Source organism: Galeopterus variegatus, unplaced genomic scaffold (assembly GCF_000696425.1).
Source record: "Galeopterus variegatus unplaced genomic scaffold, G_variegatus-3.0.2 Scaffold1344, whole genome shotgun sequence".
NCBI lineage: Eukaryota > Metazoa > Chordata > Mammalia > Dermoptera > Cynocephalidae > Galeopterus > Galeopterus variegatus.
This window is the reverse complement of record NW_007727455.1, coordinates 337,293-354,683: the sequence shown is the minus strand read 5'-3', so window position 1 is coordinate 354,683 and position 17,391 is coordinate 337,293. Positions and strand designations below refer to the sequence as shown.

Below are 17,391 nucleotides of genomic sequence, written 5' to 3'. Positions count from 1 at the left end.
GGGGGTGAAGGGAAAATGAGAAGTCATGGCTTAATGTGTATAGAGTTTATGTTTAGGATGAAGGAAAAAGTTTTGGAAATAAAGTAGTGTTTGCACAGTATTGTGAATGTATTTAATTCCATGCAATTGTATGTTTTAAAATGCTTAAAGTGAAAATAAATTAAAGTAAAGTAAAATGCTTAAAATGGAAATTCTTGTTGTATATGTTTTACCAAAATAAATAATTAAATATATATACATACACATATATATCCCTAGTTTGGGAGAGGCTGTCCTCCATGGGTCTTGAAAATCTTTGATGGGTATGCCAGGATTGCAAGGCCCTGTTCTTCTTAAACTGGGTCAGTTGTATTTGCAGAGAACAAGGTAATGACTCCCCCGAACAAATATCAGACTTCCTTCTGCTTGCTATGAAAGAGGATTCCTTAAGCCTATTGCTACTCCCGTGTAGTGCAACATACTACAAGAGCAGAGATATGTGGAAGCCCACTTGTGTCATCCCCATGGGATACGGGTGGCTTGGAGAAAGGATGCAAACCAACCAGAAGTACAGAACGCTTGCTGTGCCAAGAGTAATAAACTACCCTTTGTCTCTGACCCTGGAGTCTTATGCCTTCTGGCAGAAGCCATGAGCAGTAACAAGCCAACTTATCACCTTGCAAGTAAGAAAAAATCCCAGGAAATCCACAAAACCCTTAACCCTAATTTTCCACTTCTCCCTGTATCTACACGTTTTGCAATGTGATTTTTCAGCAACTTCCATCGAGAGATGGAGCCTACCTTATCCCCTTTTAATCTGGATCTGGACTTTCTTTGGCAAACACAGTGTGGTGAAAATGATGAGATAATAACTCTAATAAACCTAAGACGCCAGAAGCACTGCAGCTTCCTTTCACTCTCTGGGACCCTGTCTCCACCATGTGAACAAGCCCAGATGCCTTCTGGAAAAAGAGAATCATAGGGAGGAAAGTCCAGTGGTCCCAGCTGAGGCCATCCCAGATCAGCCTGAAGCTGGCCAAGCCCCAAACATGTGAGAGACCTGAGCCAGGATCAGCAAAGCTGCCCACCTGACCCACAGCTGATCATACACCATGAGTGACCCCATCCACATCCAGAAGAACCAGCCACTGACCCCAGGGACATGTTAACGATCATAAACCCTTATTGCTTTAAACCCGTGAGTTTTGAAGTGACTGTTTACTTGCAATAGTTCCTATGCAATCTTCATCATTACTATCTTGAGTTTACAGAGTGTGTGAGAGAAATAAAGAAATGACCACCTTCTGAGCACCTACTATGTGCCCGGGATGTGACTTCATTTCATTATCTTGACCACATTTAAGTTGGGGATTATCATCCCCATTTTATAGTTGAGGAAACCAAGGCTTGGAGAGGAAGAGTAATGACTCCAAAGCCCTCCAGCAGAGCCAAATTCCAGACTGTTCCATCTGAGGCCCCTCCCCCTTCCCAAGGATCCAGCTGGGACCCTGGGCTCACGCGACTCACGTGCATGATGTTCACACTGTGGTTGAAAATCTTCACATAGGGCTTCAAGATGTTGAAGTGGAAGGCGGGTGTGAGCAGGCGGCGGTGGCGGCTCCACTTGTCACCGGCACTCAGCAGCAGCCCATCCCCTAGTGGGGCAGCCATGGCAGTGGGCAAAGGTGTCACCTTCCATTGGTCCCCCAAGGTTGACCCCAGCCAACCCCCTCACATGCAGTTACTCACCCAGCCAGGGTTTCAGGAAGCCATAGAAAGTCATACTTTTGGGTGCGATGGCAGCTGACAGGAATGAGGACCATCAGGGGCCATAGAGAGGGGGAGGGGAGGGTCTTTGGGTGTTGGGTAGAGGCTCCCACCCAAGAGTCTGCAATTCCCCCTCCAAGCCCAGCATAGCAGGGAGGGGGCTGAGGGAGGAGCAAGCAGGGAGGAGAGTGGGGATTAGGGGGAACCAGACTAGGCTGCAGCAGCAGAGTAGAGCACAGGAACACCCGAACATGACGTGACATACCCCAGCACACCTTGACATGGCTCCTACGTGGTCCAACATGTTCAGCAACACCTGAGCACAGCACAACACTCACAAATACCTTCACATAGACCTAGGACAGCCTCTCTGTCCTGGCACTCTCTGACATCTCTTGACATGGACTTGGGACATATGACATGGCACCAACATGTGTTAACATGTCCTGACATGGCCACAGCATACATGACAAGCTGTGGCATGACATAACACACTCTGATATGGTCCTGAGATGAACTGACATTACCTCAGCATGCCCCACAGATGGACCCCAGACATTATTTGAATATGATCTTGTTAATGTCCCAGACATGGCCCAGGTGTGACCCAGGCAGAACATCAGGCCTGACCCAAACGTACCTTAAGACCTGCTTCAGACAAGACTTAAATAATGTCTCAGACATTTCAAAAAGAGACCCTGGGTCCCAGATTCAGATCAGCCCAAACATTGCCTAGACGTGACCAACAGGAGAAAAAGACAATCTCAAACAGCATCTCACACAGGACAGAGATAGACCCCATATGCCTGAAATGTTTTGGGCCATAGCCAAGCCCCCATAGGATCATCTTCATATGATCCCTGTTGTAAACCAGGTGTAACAAGGTATAACCTATACCAGATATAACCAGGGCCCAGCTCTACACATAAATGTGTCAACATGTGGCTAGACAGCAGATATCACAAGGAAACGCCCAGACATGAACAGACATGACCAGAGGCAAGACAGATGAAGTCCAGGTGAGGCAGAGGCTGGGGCATCTCTGCCACAATCCCTCTGTCTGCACTCAGGTCACCCAGCCATCTGGATGCAACACAGAGATGTCCTCCGTGGGCAAGCTGTGGCCGGTGCAGTGTCTACCTGGAGCAAAGAGCACGGGCTTGATGTAGGTGGGGTGGAAGATGCGGATGACTGCGTGCCAAGGCCCCACCCACCAGCAGCACATATCCCCAAAGGTGCTTGCCAGGCCCTGTATGTACAGGAGACTCTCCTCCGAGTTCCAAATCTGCGGAAGAACAAAGAGGACCCAGTTCATGCTCTTCTAGGATACCACAGAGAAGGACCTGCAGGGCAGAGACCCAGACCCGGGCCCTGGGAATTCCACCCAGCAGCTCTTCGTCCTCTCTGTGCAGAGCCTCCTCCAGAGCTACCTCCCCATGTCTTCGGTACATGACTCTCCAGGTCCCTTGGTTACAGGGACAGAAATGGCCTTTCCCCATTTAGACCCCAAATACCACATTTACCTCGAGTCTCTTCCATCCCATTTCCTAGATAAAGAGTCCAAGGCTCTGAACAATGAAGTCATTTGCTTGTGGTCTCCCAGATAGTAAGTGGCATGCCTGAGACTTAAGGCCAGGTCTGTCTAAATCCAGGGCCTGTGTTCTTAGACATTAACAACTTTTTGCCACCCAAAAATAGCTCTGGGGGGCCCATGTCTGCTAAGACTGGGCGATCAGAGCTATGATTCGATCGGTGATTGAATAAACAATTGGTTCTGTGACCCAGAGGTGGACAATTAAAGTGAATCACTGGCCATTTAGGGGAAACCCAGGAGAAAGACAAACTTTCCCATGGGAACTGAGCTTCTAGTAATCATCGTTGACACCAAGAGGAAAGGGTTGTCTTAAAAAGAAAAGTAATCAGAGGAAGGTAAAGCCAAAGGATGGAGACAGATTCCTGACAACATTGTTTGAGACCTGGATCCAGCTGTGCCTGAAGGCCACCCTCTCTGAAATTTAGAGTCAATAGATTCCCTTTCTTTTCTTAGATCACACAAGGTTGTTTCTATCACTCAAAACTGAAACAGACCTCAGCAGTCAGAGAGAGGTGGGGACCCACCCTGAATCACTCAGTATTTTGGTGTCAGAGCCATGGTCTCTGTGGGACATTGCCCCTTCCCCTGGTCAACCTGGCCTGTTCAAGGATGGGAAGGGAAGAGGTCATGCAAAGGGCACCAGGCTAGGATAAGATCTCCACTTGGAGATTTCTGGGACCTGGAGAAGGAGATCGATGAACATACAACAGATGAGTCACAGGATGGGGGAAAAGGAACGAACCCACCAAAGGTGAATATCATAGAAATAGCGGCCCCGATCCCCCATCATCTGCAAGCCCTCCTCATTACTCTGGGCCTAGGAATAGACAAGCTGACACCAGGCCTGGCAGGGGGCCTTGGATGCTACCAATGCCCTGTATCACGCTGCCCACTGCTTTAAAAATTTCTAGTCATCATTCCAAACTCAGCTCCAGCAGCTCTTCCTCCAGTCCGCCCCATCAGAGGCTTTGTTTCTCCTCTTAGCTGTCATGGCCCATCTCCCTCTGGCCCATTCCTGACCACACAAAGTTGGGGGTGTCTCTGTCCAAATCCATCTCCTCAAAGTTGGGGCTTCCTTCAGATAGGGCCTTGAATTGAGACGTCTGGGGACCCCACTGGTGCCCAGGACACCAGGGTGGGTTAGGCAGACAGCAGTGGAGGACTGAGATAGAGCTCGTGAACACATGCAAGAAAGAGAAGATGGCTGAGAGAGGAGAGGGAGGAGGAGCCAGGGTCCTGCAAGGGCTGCACAGAATCTTGGGGGTGGAGAGGCTGGAAGCCCTCAAATGTGCCACGGCACCCACCACCACAAGCTCACATAGGTACCTGAGGCATTGATGACAGACTGGATGATGTCAGGGTGGCACAAAGTGACAAGGGGGGAGATGGGGCCCATCCAGATCTTAAATCCCTGGGAGTAGGTGGACACCAGCTGAGTCACCTTCCTCAAGCCCTGCTCTGTGGGGGTGATCTGCAAGCAAGCCGGGGCAGTCACCTCCTGTGATGGTTCATTGCAGGTATCAACTTGACTGGGCTAAGAGATGCCCAGATAGCTGAGAAAGAATTATTTCTGGGTGTGTCTGTGAGGGTGTTGCCAGCAGAGATTAGCATTTGAATATGTAGCTGGGCATCATCCAGTTTTTTGAAGGTCCGAATAGAACAAAAACAAAAGAAGGGCAAATTCACTCTCTCTTCTGGAGCTGGGACATTGGACATCAGAACTCCAGGCTATCGCACATTCTGTCTCCAGGACTTACACCGGCAGCCCCCAGGTTCCCAGGCCTTCAGACTCACAATAAATTAAACCACTGGCTTCTGTAGTTCTCCAGCTTTCAGATAGAATATTGTGGGACTTCTCAGCCTTCATAATTTTTTTTTTTCATAGCTGGAGGGTACAGGAATCGAACCCTGGATCTTGGTGTTACCAGCACCACACTCTAACCAGCTGGGCCTGCATAACCACATGAGCCAATTCATATATGTGTGTATGTATCATAGCTGGAGGGTACAGGAATCGAACCCTGGATCTTGGTGTTACCAGCACCACACTCTAACCAGCTGGGCCTGCATAACCACATGAGCCAATTCATATATGTGTGTATGTATATACACACACATGCACACACACACACATAATTGATTCTATTTTTCTGAAGAACCCTGACTAACACACCTCCCCAAAAGGGGCCACAGCGGGTCCCCCTGGCAGCCTCCAGAGGTGGCACAGCCTCTGCAGTGAACTTGTGTCTGGACTCTTCATGGATGGAGGGAATCTCTGCTTTGTCCTGCTGCTTCCTTCTTGGGGCCATCTCTAAGTGCCAGGGTGCATCCCAGGGTAGATAAGGAAGGTGTGCTGTCTGCCTGAAGAGAGGCCCACCTTGGCTCAGAAGAATGGATTTTCTCATTCTGGAGTGATTTCAACCTGGGGGCAGCTATAGGGGTGGTTTCTGGGCAGCAGTGTGTCCTCAAGACTCATCCCTAAGGCTGTTCCCCACATCCTCTCACATCCTGGCTTGTTCACATGGCCTCCCGTCCCTCCCATGGAGAAAGGTCTGCATACCTGGTGCTGAGGATTGAGTGAATTATGTTCCCCAAATTTCATATGTTGGAAACTTAATTCCTACTGTTACTGTTGAGGGTGGGAAATCTTATTATGGTAATTGAAAGGTGGGGCCTTGAAGAGGTGATTGGATTGTAGCACCATGCTGTAGTGAACGGATTAATAATGGTGGTCAGGGGCGTGGAGAGAGCTTTAGAAGAAGAGCACCTGAGAGGTTATTGTCTCTCTGCTCCACCATTTTCTGCCATGTGAGACCTCTGGCTCATTGTTACCACCCCCAAGACCCTCACCACGTGTGCTCCCTGAAATCTGAACTTCCTAGCGTCCAAAACTGTAAGCAATAAATTTTGTTTTCTTTATAAATTACCCAGTTCCAAGTATTTTGTTCTAAGCAACACAAATGGACTAATACACCTGGTGCCTTGGGTTGAATATCCCCCCAAAACTTAGTTCCCACTGTAACTGTTGAGGGTGGGAAATCCTATTATGGTAACTGAAAGGTGGGGTTTTGAAGAGGTGATTGGATTGTAGGATCGTGCCTAGTGAATGGATTAATAATGGGCAGGGGCGTGGTTCTGAGGTCTTCAAAAGAAGAGCACATGAGAGGTTAGTCTCTCTCTCTCTGCTCTGCCATTTTCTGCCAGTCCTAGACTGGACTTCCCAGACTCCGAAACTGTAAGCGATAAATCTTGTTTTCTTTATAAATTACCCAATTCCAAGTATTTTGTTATAAGCAACAGAAACGGACTAATACACCTGGGATCTTCCAGACCTGTCAGACCACAGGGAACAGAGGTGAGCTCTGACTGTCCACCTATGGGCAACTTCTGCACACCTGGTTCTGTGCATAGGGCGTCCTGTGCATGATGTCACTGATTCTGTGCACACAACCATCAATCATGCCTTTGCAAATAAAAGCAGGTCTAAGTCAGAGGTCAGGGTCTGGGGGAAGGGAATCAAAGAGGGTTTCTGAAAGAGGAAGTGAGTGGACACCTTTTATCAGGTTGGGAAACAGGGTGCATTGGTACATCTTAGAGAGGAACAGCAAGATTAGAGGAAGGTGCCCCAGGAAGGGGANATATTGTGGGACTTCTCAGCCTTCATAATTTTTTTTTTTCATAGCTGGAGGGTACAGGAATCGAACCCTGGATCTTGGTGTTACCAGCCCACACTCTAACCAGCTGGGCCTGCATAACCACATGAGCCAATTCATATATGTGTGTATGTATATACACACACATGCACACACACACACATAATTGATTCTATTTTTCTGAAGAACCCTGACTAACACACCTCCCCAAAAGGGGCCACAGCGGGTCCCCCTGGCAGCCTCCAGAGGTGGCACAGCCTCTGCAGTGAACTTGTGTCTGGACTCTTCATGGATGGAGGGAATCTCTGCTTTGTCCTGCTGCTTCCTTCTTGGGGCCATCTCTAAGTGCCAGGGTGCATCCCAGGGTAGATAAGGAAGGTGTGCTGTCTGCCTGAAGAGAGGCCCACCTTGGCTCAGAAGAATGGATTTTCTCATTCTGGAGTGATTTCAACCTGGGGGCAGCTATAGGGGTGGTTTCTGGGCAGCAGTGTGTCCTCAAGACTCATCCCTAAGGCTGTTCCCCACATCCTCTCACATCCTGGCTTGTTCACATGGCCTCCCGTCCCTCCCATGGAGAAAGGTCTGCATACCTGGTGCTGAGGATTGAGTGAATTATGTTCCCCAAATTTCATATGTTGGAAACTTAATTCCTACTGTTACTGTTGAGGGTGGGAAATCTTATTATGGTAATTGAAAGGTGGGGCCTTGAAGAGGTGATTGGATTGTAGCACCATGCTGTAGTGAACGGATTAATAATGGTGGTCAGGGGCGTGGAGAGAGCTTTAGAAGAAGAGCACCTGAGAGGTTATTGTCTCTCTGCTCCACCATTTTCTGCCATGTGAGACCTCTGGCTCATTGTTACCACCCCCAAGACCCTCACCACGTGTGCTCCCTGAAATCTGAACTTCCTAGCGTCCAAAACTGTAAGCAATAAATTTTGTTTTCTTTATAAATTACCCAGTTCCAAGTATTTTGTTCTAAGCAACACAAATGGACTAATACACCTGGTGCCTTGGGTTGAATATCCCCCCAAAACTTAGTTCCCACTGTAACTGTTGAGGGTGGGAAATCCTATTATGGTAACTGAAAGGTGGGGTTTTGAAGAGGTGATTGGATTGTAGGATCGTGCCTAGTGAATGGATTAATAATGGGCAGGGGCGTGGTTCTGAGGTCTTCAAAAGAAGAGCACATGAGAGGTTAGTCTCTCTCTCTCTGCTCTGCCATTTTCTGTCAGTCCTAGACTGGACTTCCCAGCCTCCGAAACTGTAAGCGATAAATCTTGTTTTCTTTATAAATTACCCAATTCCAAGTATTTTGTTATAAGCAACAGAAACGGACTAATACACCTGGGATCTTCCAGACCTGTCAGACCACAGGGAACAGAGGTGAGCTCTGACTGTCCACCTATGGGCAACTTCTGCACACCTGGTTCTGTGCATAGGGCGTCCTGTGCATGATGTCACTGATTCTGTGCACACAACCATCAATCATGCCTTTGCAAATAAAAGCGGGTCTAAGTCAGAGGTCAGGGTCTGGGGGAAGGGAATCAAAGAGGGTTTCTGAAAGAGGAAGTGAGTGGACACCTTTTATCAGGTTGGGAAACAGGGTGCATTGGTACATCTTAGAGAGGAACAGCAAGATTAGAGGAAGGTGCCCCAGGAAGGGGAGGGGTTGAGAGACTGGCCACAGCTCTCTCCTGGCTCAGCTGTGCCTGTGTGCATGCGTGTGTGTGCATGTGTGTGCGTGTGTGTGTGTGTGTGTGTGTGTGCGTGTGTCCGTGGTCATAGCTAATTTCTGAGGGAATGCGGCAGCCCAGAGATGGGCAGACACAAGGAAATGGGACAGGCAGGGGGTGTACCCTGGACACTGCCCCTCAGGAGGCCTCAAGTCCAGCAGTGGAGAATATGGGAACACCAGGGGGTCCCTGCTCTGCGGAGCCTGCCCTGATGTGGGGAAAACAGGCAGGAAATGGATCCAGAGCAGGCTGTGAGGGGGATCAGGGGTGAGACGACTTGGGATGGCACCGCAGAGGTCAGAGTGAGCCACCTCCCTCCCTTCTCTGCTGCCGGGACCCCAGCCCACCCCCTGACTCCCAGACTTCTGAGCCCCATTCTGGCCCCTCAGGAAGTCCAAGCACCCTGACACCCAGTCCTGTTGCCTCACTCACCAGGCCCAGGTGACCCCAAAACCAGTTTCGCTTTGGGGGTTGTGGGAAACATCGGAGGTGGCGACAGTTGTCATAGAAGGTGTAGGTCCAGGACAGGACACGAGCCAGGAGCCAGGTGGCTCCAACCAGCAGCAGAAGCAGCCACGGGGAGGCTGCCACCGGCCCCAGGCCCAGCCAGGACAGGCTCAGCTGCAGCATCCTGCAGGCAGATGGGACAGAGGTGAGGACGTGAGGCCAAGGCAGGGCCACGGGAGCTCCAGGGACAGTGGAGAGGGGCAGGGAAGTTGGTGATGGGGGCAGGGCAGGGAGGGCTCAGAGATGGGTCAACAAGGACTGAGAGGAGGGAGGGAGACCCAGGGAGATCCAGGGGAGGAGGCAGAGTGAGTGGGAGAGGAGGAGGAGAGCCTGATGAGAGAGGAAGGAAGAGACTGATTAGAGTTCAGAAAAACCCAGCCTGAAACACTGGGGCGTGGCGGGGGACTTAGTTACCCGGAAACCACCAGATTCCTGAGCCAGTACAATCCCTGTACCCACCCCCACCTTGGACAGTTTCCCTCCCTGTCCTGAGCCAAGTCCCTCCACCCCCGCCACTCCCAACCTGGCACCTTCTGTCAAGAGCAGCTTGTCCCAAAAAACCTCCTCCCCTCCTCTGCTGGGAGCTCTTTGCTCCTGTCCACTGATTTAGGGAAGCCTGCAGGAGGCTGGGCTGGGCTGGGCCAGCCAATCCCCGAAGGCCTGGCTGCCTCATTCCTGCCTGCATCACCGGCCAAAACATGGGGCAGGAACCACTGGTTGCGGAAAAACCAACTCATAGTGACACAACATGAGCGCTGGGCCTTTCATCACCTTTCAAGCTGGCTGGGGAGTAACTTGAGGTGCAGTGAAGTGGGTAGAGGTGGGTCCTGCTGGGTGCAGAGGAACCAACTGAGGATGATAGAGTATAGGCACTGGATCCTCAGGACTCAGCACCTCCCACAGGTGGTGAAGGGTAAGTTGGGGGGTGGTCAAAGATGACTCTGAGCCCCAAAGTTTACTGCTACTCCTGCCCTTCCAAGGCCAGGGTGCGACAGGTAAATGCATGAACTTGAGAAAGTTCAAGCACCAGGTGAGCAGGGCCAAGCCAAGCCTTGTCCCAGAACATCTCCCGAGCTCCGCTGCAAGCTTGGGCCAGGAGAATGTCCTGCACCCTTTCTTGGTGCAGAATCATGAGGCTCTGAGAAGGAATCATCTGGACCCCCAGATGCACAGCCTGGCAGGAGTTCAAGTTCTATCTCTGGGCAGCCCAGAGCCCAGATTGAAACATGACTGCTTAGAGCAGAAACAAAGAACCCAGCCTCTCCAGGGATTACCCAGGTCAGATTCTGGGGATGAAGAACCCAGCTGGAAGAGGAAACCTGGAGGCTGGACTCTGGATCAGAGGTCAGAGGACAAAGGGGAGGCCTGGGGGCAAGGGAGAGAGGGGTAAAAACTGAGTTTCTCAGAGAAGAAGAACTTCTGTCTGGAGACTGCAGAATCAATTCCTGCCTGAGTTTCAGCCTGGTGGCCTACTGTCCTGCAAATGACGGACTTGCTAGCCCCATAACTGCATGAGCCAATTCCTTAAAATAAATCTCTTAAGGTATATTTCTTAAGATAAATATATGACGTACATCTTAAAAAAATACACCTTAAGATACATATAGGATATATCTTAAGACAAATATGTAAGGATAGATAGAAGATAGATTCTGTTGGTTCTGTCTCTCTGAAGATTCCTGATGGATACAGAAGTGAAATCTAATCCCCCTGTCCTTGAATCTAGGATGTCTCAGTGACTTATTCCAGGACCCTTGGAATGCACACTCTTGGACAAGCTGCCGCATTGAAAGGAAGCCTAAGCAGCCCCGTGGAGATGCCCTATGTGAGAGGAACCAGGGACCCCAGCTGATAACTTGCACCAAATTGCCAGCCACAAGAGTGAGCCACCTTGGAAGTGACTCCTCCAGCTTTAGACGAGCTGCCCCGGCTGGTGCCTTGTAGGGTAGCAAAAGCTGTCCCTGCTGAGCCCTGCCCGAATGGTAAATTTGTAAGCAAACTAGACATTTATAGTTTTAAGCTACTAAGTTTCCTAGTAGTTCATACAATAATAGATAACTGAAACAGATACTATTCGCAGCAAGTTTGGGGTCCCGAAAAAACTGATTATGTGTGCATAAATATACATGTTAAATAATGTTCATATATGCAATTTAAAAAAAAAATCACATCAAACTTCTGGGCTGGGAGTAAGAAGCAGAAGCAGAAAATGGAAGAAATTCCCTTCTAAATTTCTACAATGACAAATTTTTTTTACTTCAAGCCCATGTAACATTGAGAGAGAGTAGTACAGGTCTTACAACAGCACTGCTGGCACGCAATTAGCACCAGCATGTGCTTGCCAGTATTACTATTCTGAGTTTGTGGTAGAATAAAGACATGGGCACCAGCCATGAACTCTCTGGCATACACATCATGGGCGTTGCTGGCTGTAAACATTCCCTGTTCATTCTCTTTTCCCTTAGCAGCAAGGAGGTTCTTGGCAGAGGAACAGGCTTCCAGTTTGGGGTCAGACAGTCCATGGTCCAAACCAAGCTTTGCCACTCTTCAGCTGTGTGGTCTTGGGCAAGTGACTTGCCCTCTCTGAGCCTCAATTCTTCCTTGGTAAAAAAGGCACAGCAATGGGCCTATGGGAATTGGAGTGTCCAGCTAACATGTGTGTCTTAGTCTGGGTTCCCCAGAAGTAAACCCTGAAGCAAGGATTCAAGTGCAAATGCTCTATTTGGAGGGGACCCTAAGACAAGCATTCTACTGACAGCTGTTTCTTTGAGAGGTGACCCCAGGAAACACCAGGAGGGCAGAAGGGCACTGAGACAGGAAAGGGAAGGCAGCAGTTAAAGGGACCTTTATCAAGGACTTTTCTAATGTAGGCAACCAGGGCTCTGTCTAGCTGGGGACCTCTGGGAGACAGCATAGAACTTGCACCTCAGAGTCATCCCACCCGGAGCAAGGAAGCTGGGTATTTATCCACTGATACCCACCAGTCATTACTCAGGGCTGCTTCCAAGGGCATTATTTCTCCAAAATGTCCTGCCTGCACTGCAAGGATCAGGCCTGGGGACAGGGACAGGGGGCTTTGACAGCCGCTCCGGCGATGAGCAGGAGCACAGCCTGATATGGACAGTTAGTTACAGTGGCTCAGTGAACGGAGTTCTCCCCTCCGCACACACCCACATGCACACACATTCACATACAATCGTGTACACACACGCATGCACACAGTTACACCCACACACCCGAACATGTGCACACACAGTCCCCCAAACGCACACGCGGTCACACACAATCACACACAGTTACACATTCAAACGCGCACATGTGCACAAAAACATTGAACTAATGGCGAAGGGACTCCTTAGAGCCTGTTGTCCCCAAACCTTCCAGCAGAGGGAGCCTCCTTCACAGTCAGGAGAGTGACAGGACCAAGCCTGGGTGTGCTTTGAGAATTACACTTGCGGGTGCAGCAGAGTCCGGGAGACCCCGGGCTCCACGCCTCCCCGCTCCCTCTCTCATTCATTCCCCCTCATGGTCCTTACCAGAAGCCCAATATGTACTGCGAGCACGATGATCCTGTAAAATCCGCATGACAAAGGAAAAACCGAGGTGTCAAGAGAGGCAGTCACGTGCCCAAAGCCAGCGCTAGGAAAAGGCAGCGCTGGAAGCTGGACGCACATACGTGGGCTCCCCAGGAGAAGTTCTTTTGTTTGCTTGTTTTGACTGGCTGATGGTAGGGTTGCACCTAAGGGGACCAGGAGGTGTTTGGCGAATGATGCGCGCTTGGAGAACCTCAGTCGGGACTGGGGTGTGGGAGAGGCTCCAACAGCAAGAGTCAGATGGCTCCCGCAGGGTCCGGGACTGCACGTTTCCAATTCGGCCTCCGAGAACCTCGGACAGGGGATTCCGGCCGATCCCAGCACATGCCACCTGGCGGCGCCCCAGGACACACGCTGCCACCGCCCCCTTCAGCACAGCTGGCCGGCTCATGCTCATCTCCTCCACGCCCCCACCCCAAGCCCTGTTGACAAAGAGACCCAAATCAGGACCGGGGGCCTGAGGAATGGGACAGAAAAGGACTCAGGACCCCTGCTGAGGCCCCAACATAAGGATATCATTGTAGGACCTTGGGTGAGTCACTTCTGAGGTCTCAGTTTCCACCACTGTTAAATGAGATAATAACTGCGATCTCATAAATCAGCGTGAGAATTAAATGAGAATATACGGGAAGAGCATGCAGAAAGCATTCGATCCATTTTAAATCTCATTATTATATTAACTTTGGAGACCCCCAGGGCTCAGTTCTTAAATTTCTCCTTCATGTATACACACACACACACACACACCCTGTGGAAACCTCACCCAATCTTGGGGCTTTTAAACACTATCTAAATACTAAGACTTCCCAAATGTGCATCCCCAGCCCAGAACTCTTTTCTGAATTCTAGAACCTTCTATCCAACTGCCTCCTTGACATCTCCAACACCTCTAGGCCAAAACTGACATCCTGATCTCACCCCCACCCCCCCGGAAAAACGACTTCCTCCACTCAGTATTCCCCATGTCAGTAAGTGGCAGTTTTATCTTTCCAGGTGCTCAAGCCTGGAGTCTGCCTCTTCTTCCAAACCCCACATTTGATTGATCCATCAGCAAATCTGACAGCACTACGTTTATGGAACAATCACTCTTCATCAGAATCCAATCATCCCTCATCACCTCTATAGCACCCAGCATGGTTCAAGCCACCATCCTCTCTCACCTGGACTAATGCAATCATCCCATCTGATCTCCCTAATCTCATCCTTACCCCACACAGACTCTGTATGACATAGCAAACAAAGACCGTATGACAAATCTCGTTCCTCCTCTACTCAGAACCCTCCATGGCTCCCCATTTCTTTCACAGTAAAAGTCAAAATCTCTCCCAGGCAGATCAGCCTCCTGGATGGTTTGCTTTAAAAACAGCGTTTGCTGTGCAGATGTCAGGATGCACTGAGGTGTGTCCTTTGCTGTCTATCTGTGGAGGGGGCTCACAGAACCAATGCCAAGATGATGCTTTCAAGGGCCAAACTTGCTGTCGGCAGGGACCTACTGCACATTGGCAAAGGAAAAAAGGAAGATTCTAAAAGCAGAGGAGGTATTTTCACAAAGAGATTTCACTGGTGCTATTACCCTATTGGAGTTCAAACTTCATGTCAGAAAAGAAGAGGATACTAATTTGTGGATTGGATACTATGCTTTTCAACTGGGTGGCTACAAGAGAGCTCTGGAGAAATATGAAAATGTGATAAAAGAGGAAAATTGCAATCCTGAAGTCTGGGTGAACCTAGCCTGCACCTATTTCTTTCTTAGGATTATAAACAAGCTGAAGCAGCTGGATTTGAAACTCCAAAAAGCTGACTCCAAAACCACCTGCTCTTCCACTGGCTCACAAGAGAAGATTTACTTTTGCTTCTGGCAGCCCCATAGGATAGGGACAAATCAACTGTTTCTTGTCAGGGATGCACTGCCAATATCATCCTGAATGTGGAAAAGGTGAAAGCCTTTCCCTAAAGAACAGGAACAAGACAAGGATGCCCACTCTCACCACTTCTATTCAACATAGCATTGGAAGTACTAGCCAAAGCAATGAGGCAAGAGAAAGAAATAAAGAGCATCCAGATTGGAAAAGACAGAGTCAAACCATCCTTGTTTGCAGATGATGTGATCTTATATATAGAAAAACCTAAAGACTCTACCAAAAAACTTTTAGAGCTGATAAATGCTTTCAGTAAAGTTGCAAGATACAAAATCAACATGCAAAAATCAGTAGCATTTTTATACTCCAACAACAAACCAGCAGAAAAAGAAATCAGGAAAGCAAGTCCATTTACAATAGTCACCAAAACAATAAAATGCCTAGGAATAAATTTAACCAAAGACGTGATAGATCTCTACAATGAGAACTTATAAACCACTGCTGAAAGAAATTTAGAAAGACACAAAAAGAAGGAAAGACATTCCATGGTCTTGGATTGGAAGAATTAACATTAAGAAAATGTCAATACACCCAAAGTGATCTACAGATTCAATGCAATCCCCATCAAAATAGTAATGACACTTTTCACAGAAATATAAAACCAATCCTAACATTCATATGGAACAACAAAAGACCCTGAATAGCCAAAGCAATCCTAAGCAAAAAAATAATAATAAAGCTGGAGGCGTTAAACTACCTGACTTCAAGTTATACTAAAAAGCTATAGTAACCAAAACAGCATGGAACTGGCATAAAAACAGACACTCAGACCAACAAAACAGAACACAGAACCCAGAAATCAACCCAAAAACTTACAGCTAACTGATTTTTGACAAAGGCAACAAGAACACACAATGAGGAAAAGACTGCACCTTCAATAAATGGTGCTGAGAAAACTGGACATGCATCAGTAGGAGAATGAAACTAGATCTGTACCTCTCACCATATACCAAAATCAACCCGAAGTGGATTAAGACTTAAATATAAGACCTGAAACTATAAAACTCCTGAAAGAAAACATAGGGGAAATACTTAGGGAAGTAGGACTGGGCAAAAACTTTATGAAAATATGTGTAATCAATTATGTTTCAATAAAAAGATAAAAATAGTTGAAATGATTTTTTTCTTTTGAGAAACATAACTATTTTTTTTAGGCAAATGACCTGAATAGACATTTCTCAAAAGAAGACATAAAAATGGCCAAGAAGTATACGAAAAAATACTCAGTTGTCAGGGAATTGCAGGGAAATGCAAATCAATACCACACTGAGATATCATCTCACCCAGTTAGAATGGCTATTATCAAAAAGACAGAGAATGACAAATGCTGGTGAGGATATGGAGAAAGGGGACCCCTCCTACACTGATGGTGGGACTGTAAATTGGTGCAGCCATTATGGAACACAGTATGGAGTTTCCTCAAACAACTACAGATAGAACTACATACGACCCAGCAATCCCACTGCTGGGTATATACCCAGAGGAACGGAAATCATCATGTCAAAGGGACACCTGCACTCCCATGTTTATCACAGCTCTATTTACAATAGTCAAGAGTTGGAACCAACCTAAATGTCCATTGTAGGACAATCAGATAAGGAAAATGTGGTATATTTTCACAATGGAATACTACTCTGCCATATAAAAGAATGAAATACTCCCATTCACAGCAACATGGATGAACTTAAAGAAAGTTATGTTTAAAAAATAAAAAGAAAGAAAAGAAAATTATGTTAAGTGAAATAAGCCAAGCACAGAAAGAGAAATACTGCACACTCTCACTCATAAGTGGGAGCTAAAAAAATAAACAAATACATAAAAGAAAGAAAGATACAACGATCACAATAATACATTGAACTTTCTAAAGGAGAGAACAGAATTGAGGTTACCAGAGGTTGGAAAGGGGGAGGGGGAGTGGGGTTAGTGAGAAATTGGTAAAGGGGCACAAAAAATGATTACATTGTGTAATGTTGAATATATTAATTATCCTAATTTGAGCATCACATATTGCACACAGGTATTGATATTCAACATGGTACCCCACAGATATGTACAATCAATTATGTTTCAATTAAAAGAAAGAAAAGAAAGTCAAAATCCTTAGTAGTCTCCAAGACTCTGTGTGAATTTACTTATTCACTTATTTATCATTTATCATTTATCTCCCCCTCTAGATGTCAACTACGCAAGGACTCAAACAGTGTCTTGGTCACAGTAGATGCTCAATAAACATTTGTTGAATTAATATTATTATTGTTGACATTGTCATTGCCCCACCAATCCCCTATCAGGGACTACTCCACTGTATATTTCCCCCAGCCTGGGCATCACCCTTACTGACTTCCTCAGTAAGCTCCCATGTCTAGATAGTCACCCCAATCGAGTCTCTTCCTGTCCTGCCTGAACCTCGGTTTCCCTCTTCCCCAGGGCTCCAACCCCAGTGCCCCTCACAAGCCACCTCCTTGCCAGCCCCATATCTATGTCCTGCCCTGCCCCTGCTCACACACCCTCCGTAGCTCCCTATTGCCCTCAGCATAAAGCCTGTGCATTGGGCCTTTTACCACTCCTCCTCCACTCCACGTATCGAACCACTTCCAGCCCCTGGTGAATTCCTCGAGCACATCGTGCTCTCCACCCCAAAGCA

General features: G+C 47.9%; 1 protein-coding gene across 1 annotated transcript in view; it reads right to left on the bottom strand.

The window, feature by feature from the left end:
• Positions 1-9,358, bottom strand: part of LOC103593429 (leukotriene-B(4) omega-hydroxylase 2-like) — a 23,695-nt gene extending 14,337 nt beyond the window's left edge. Inside the window, exons 1-4 of the mRNA XM_008576401.1 lie at positions 9,161-9,358; positions 2,887-3,031; positions 1,729-1,782; positions 1,507-1,634 (exon numbers count right to left, since the gene is read on the bottom strand). Coding sequence (XP_008574623.1) covers positions 1,507-1,634; positions 1,729-1,782; positions 2,887-3,031; positions 9,161-9,358 — 525 coding nt within the window. The remainder of the gene's footprint in view (positions 1-1,506; positions 1,635-1,728; positions 1,783-2,886; positions 3,032-9,160) is intronic.
• Positions 9,359-17,391: the final 8,033 nt, after the last annotated feature.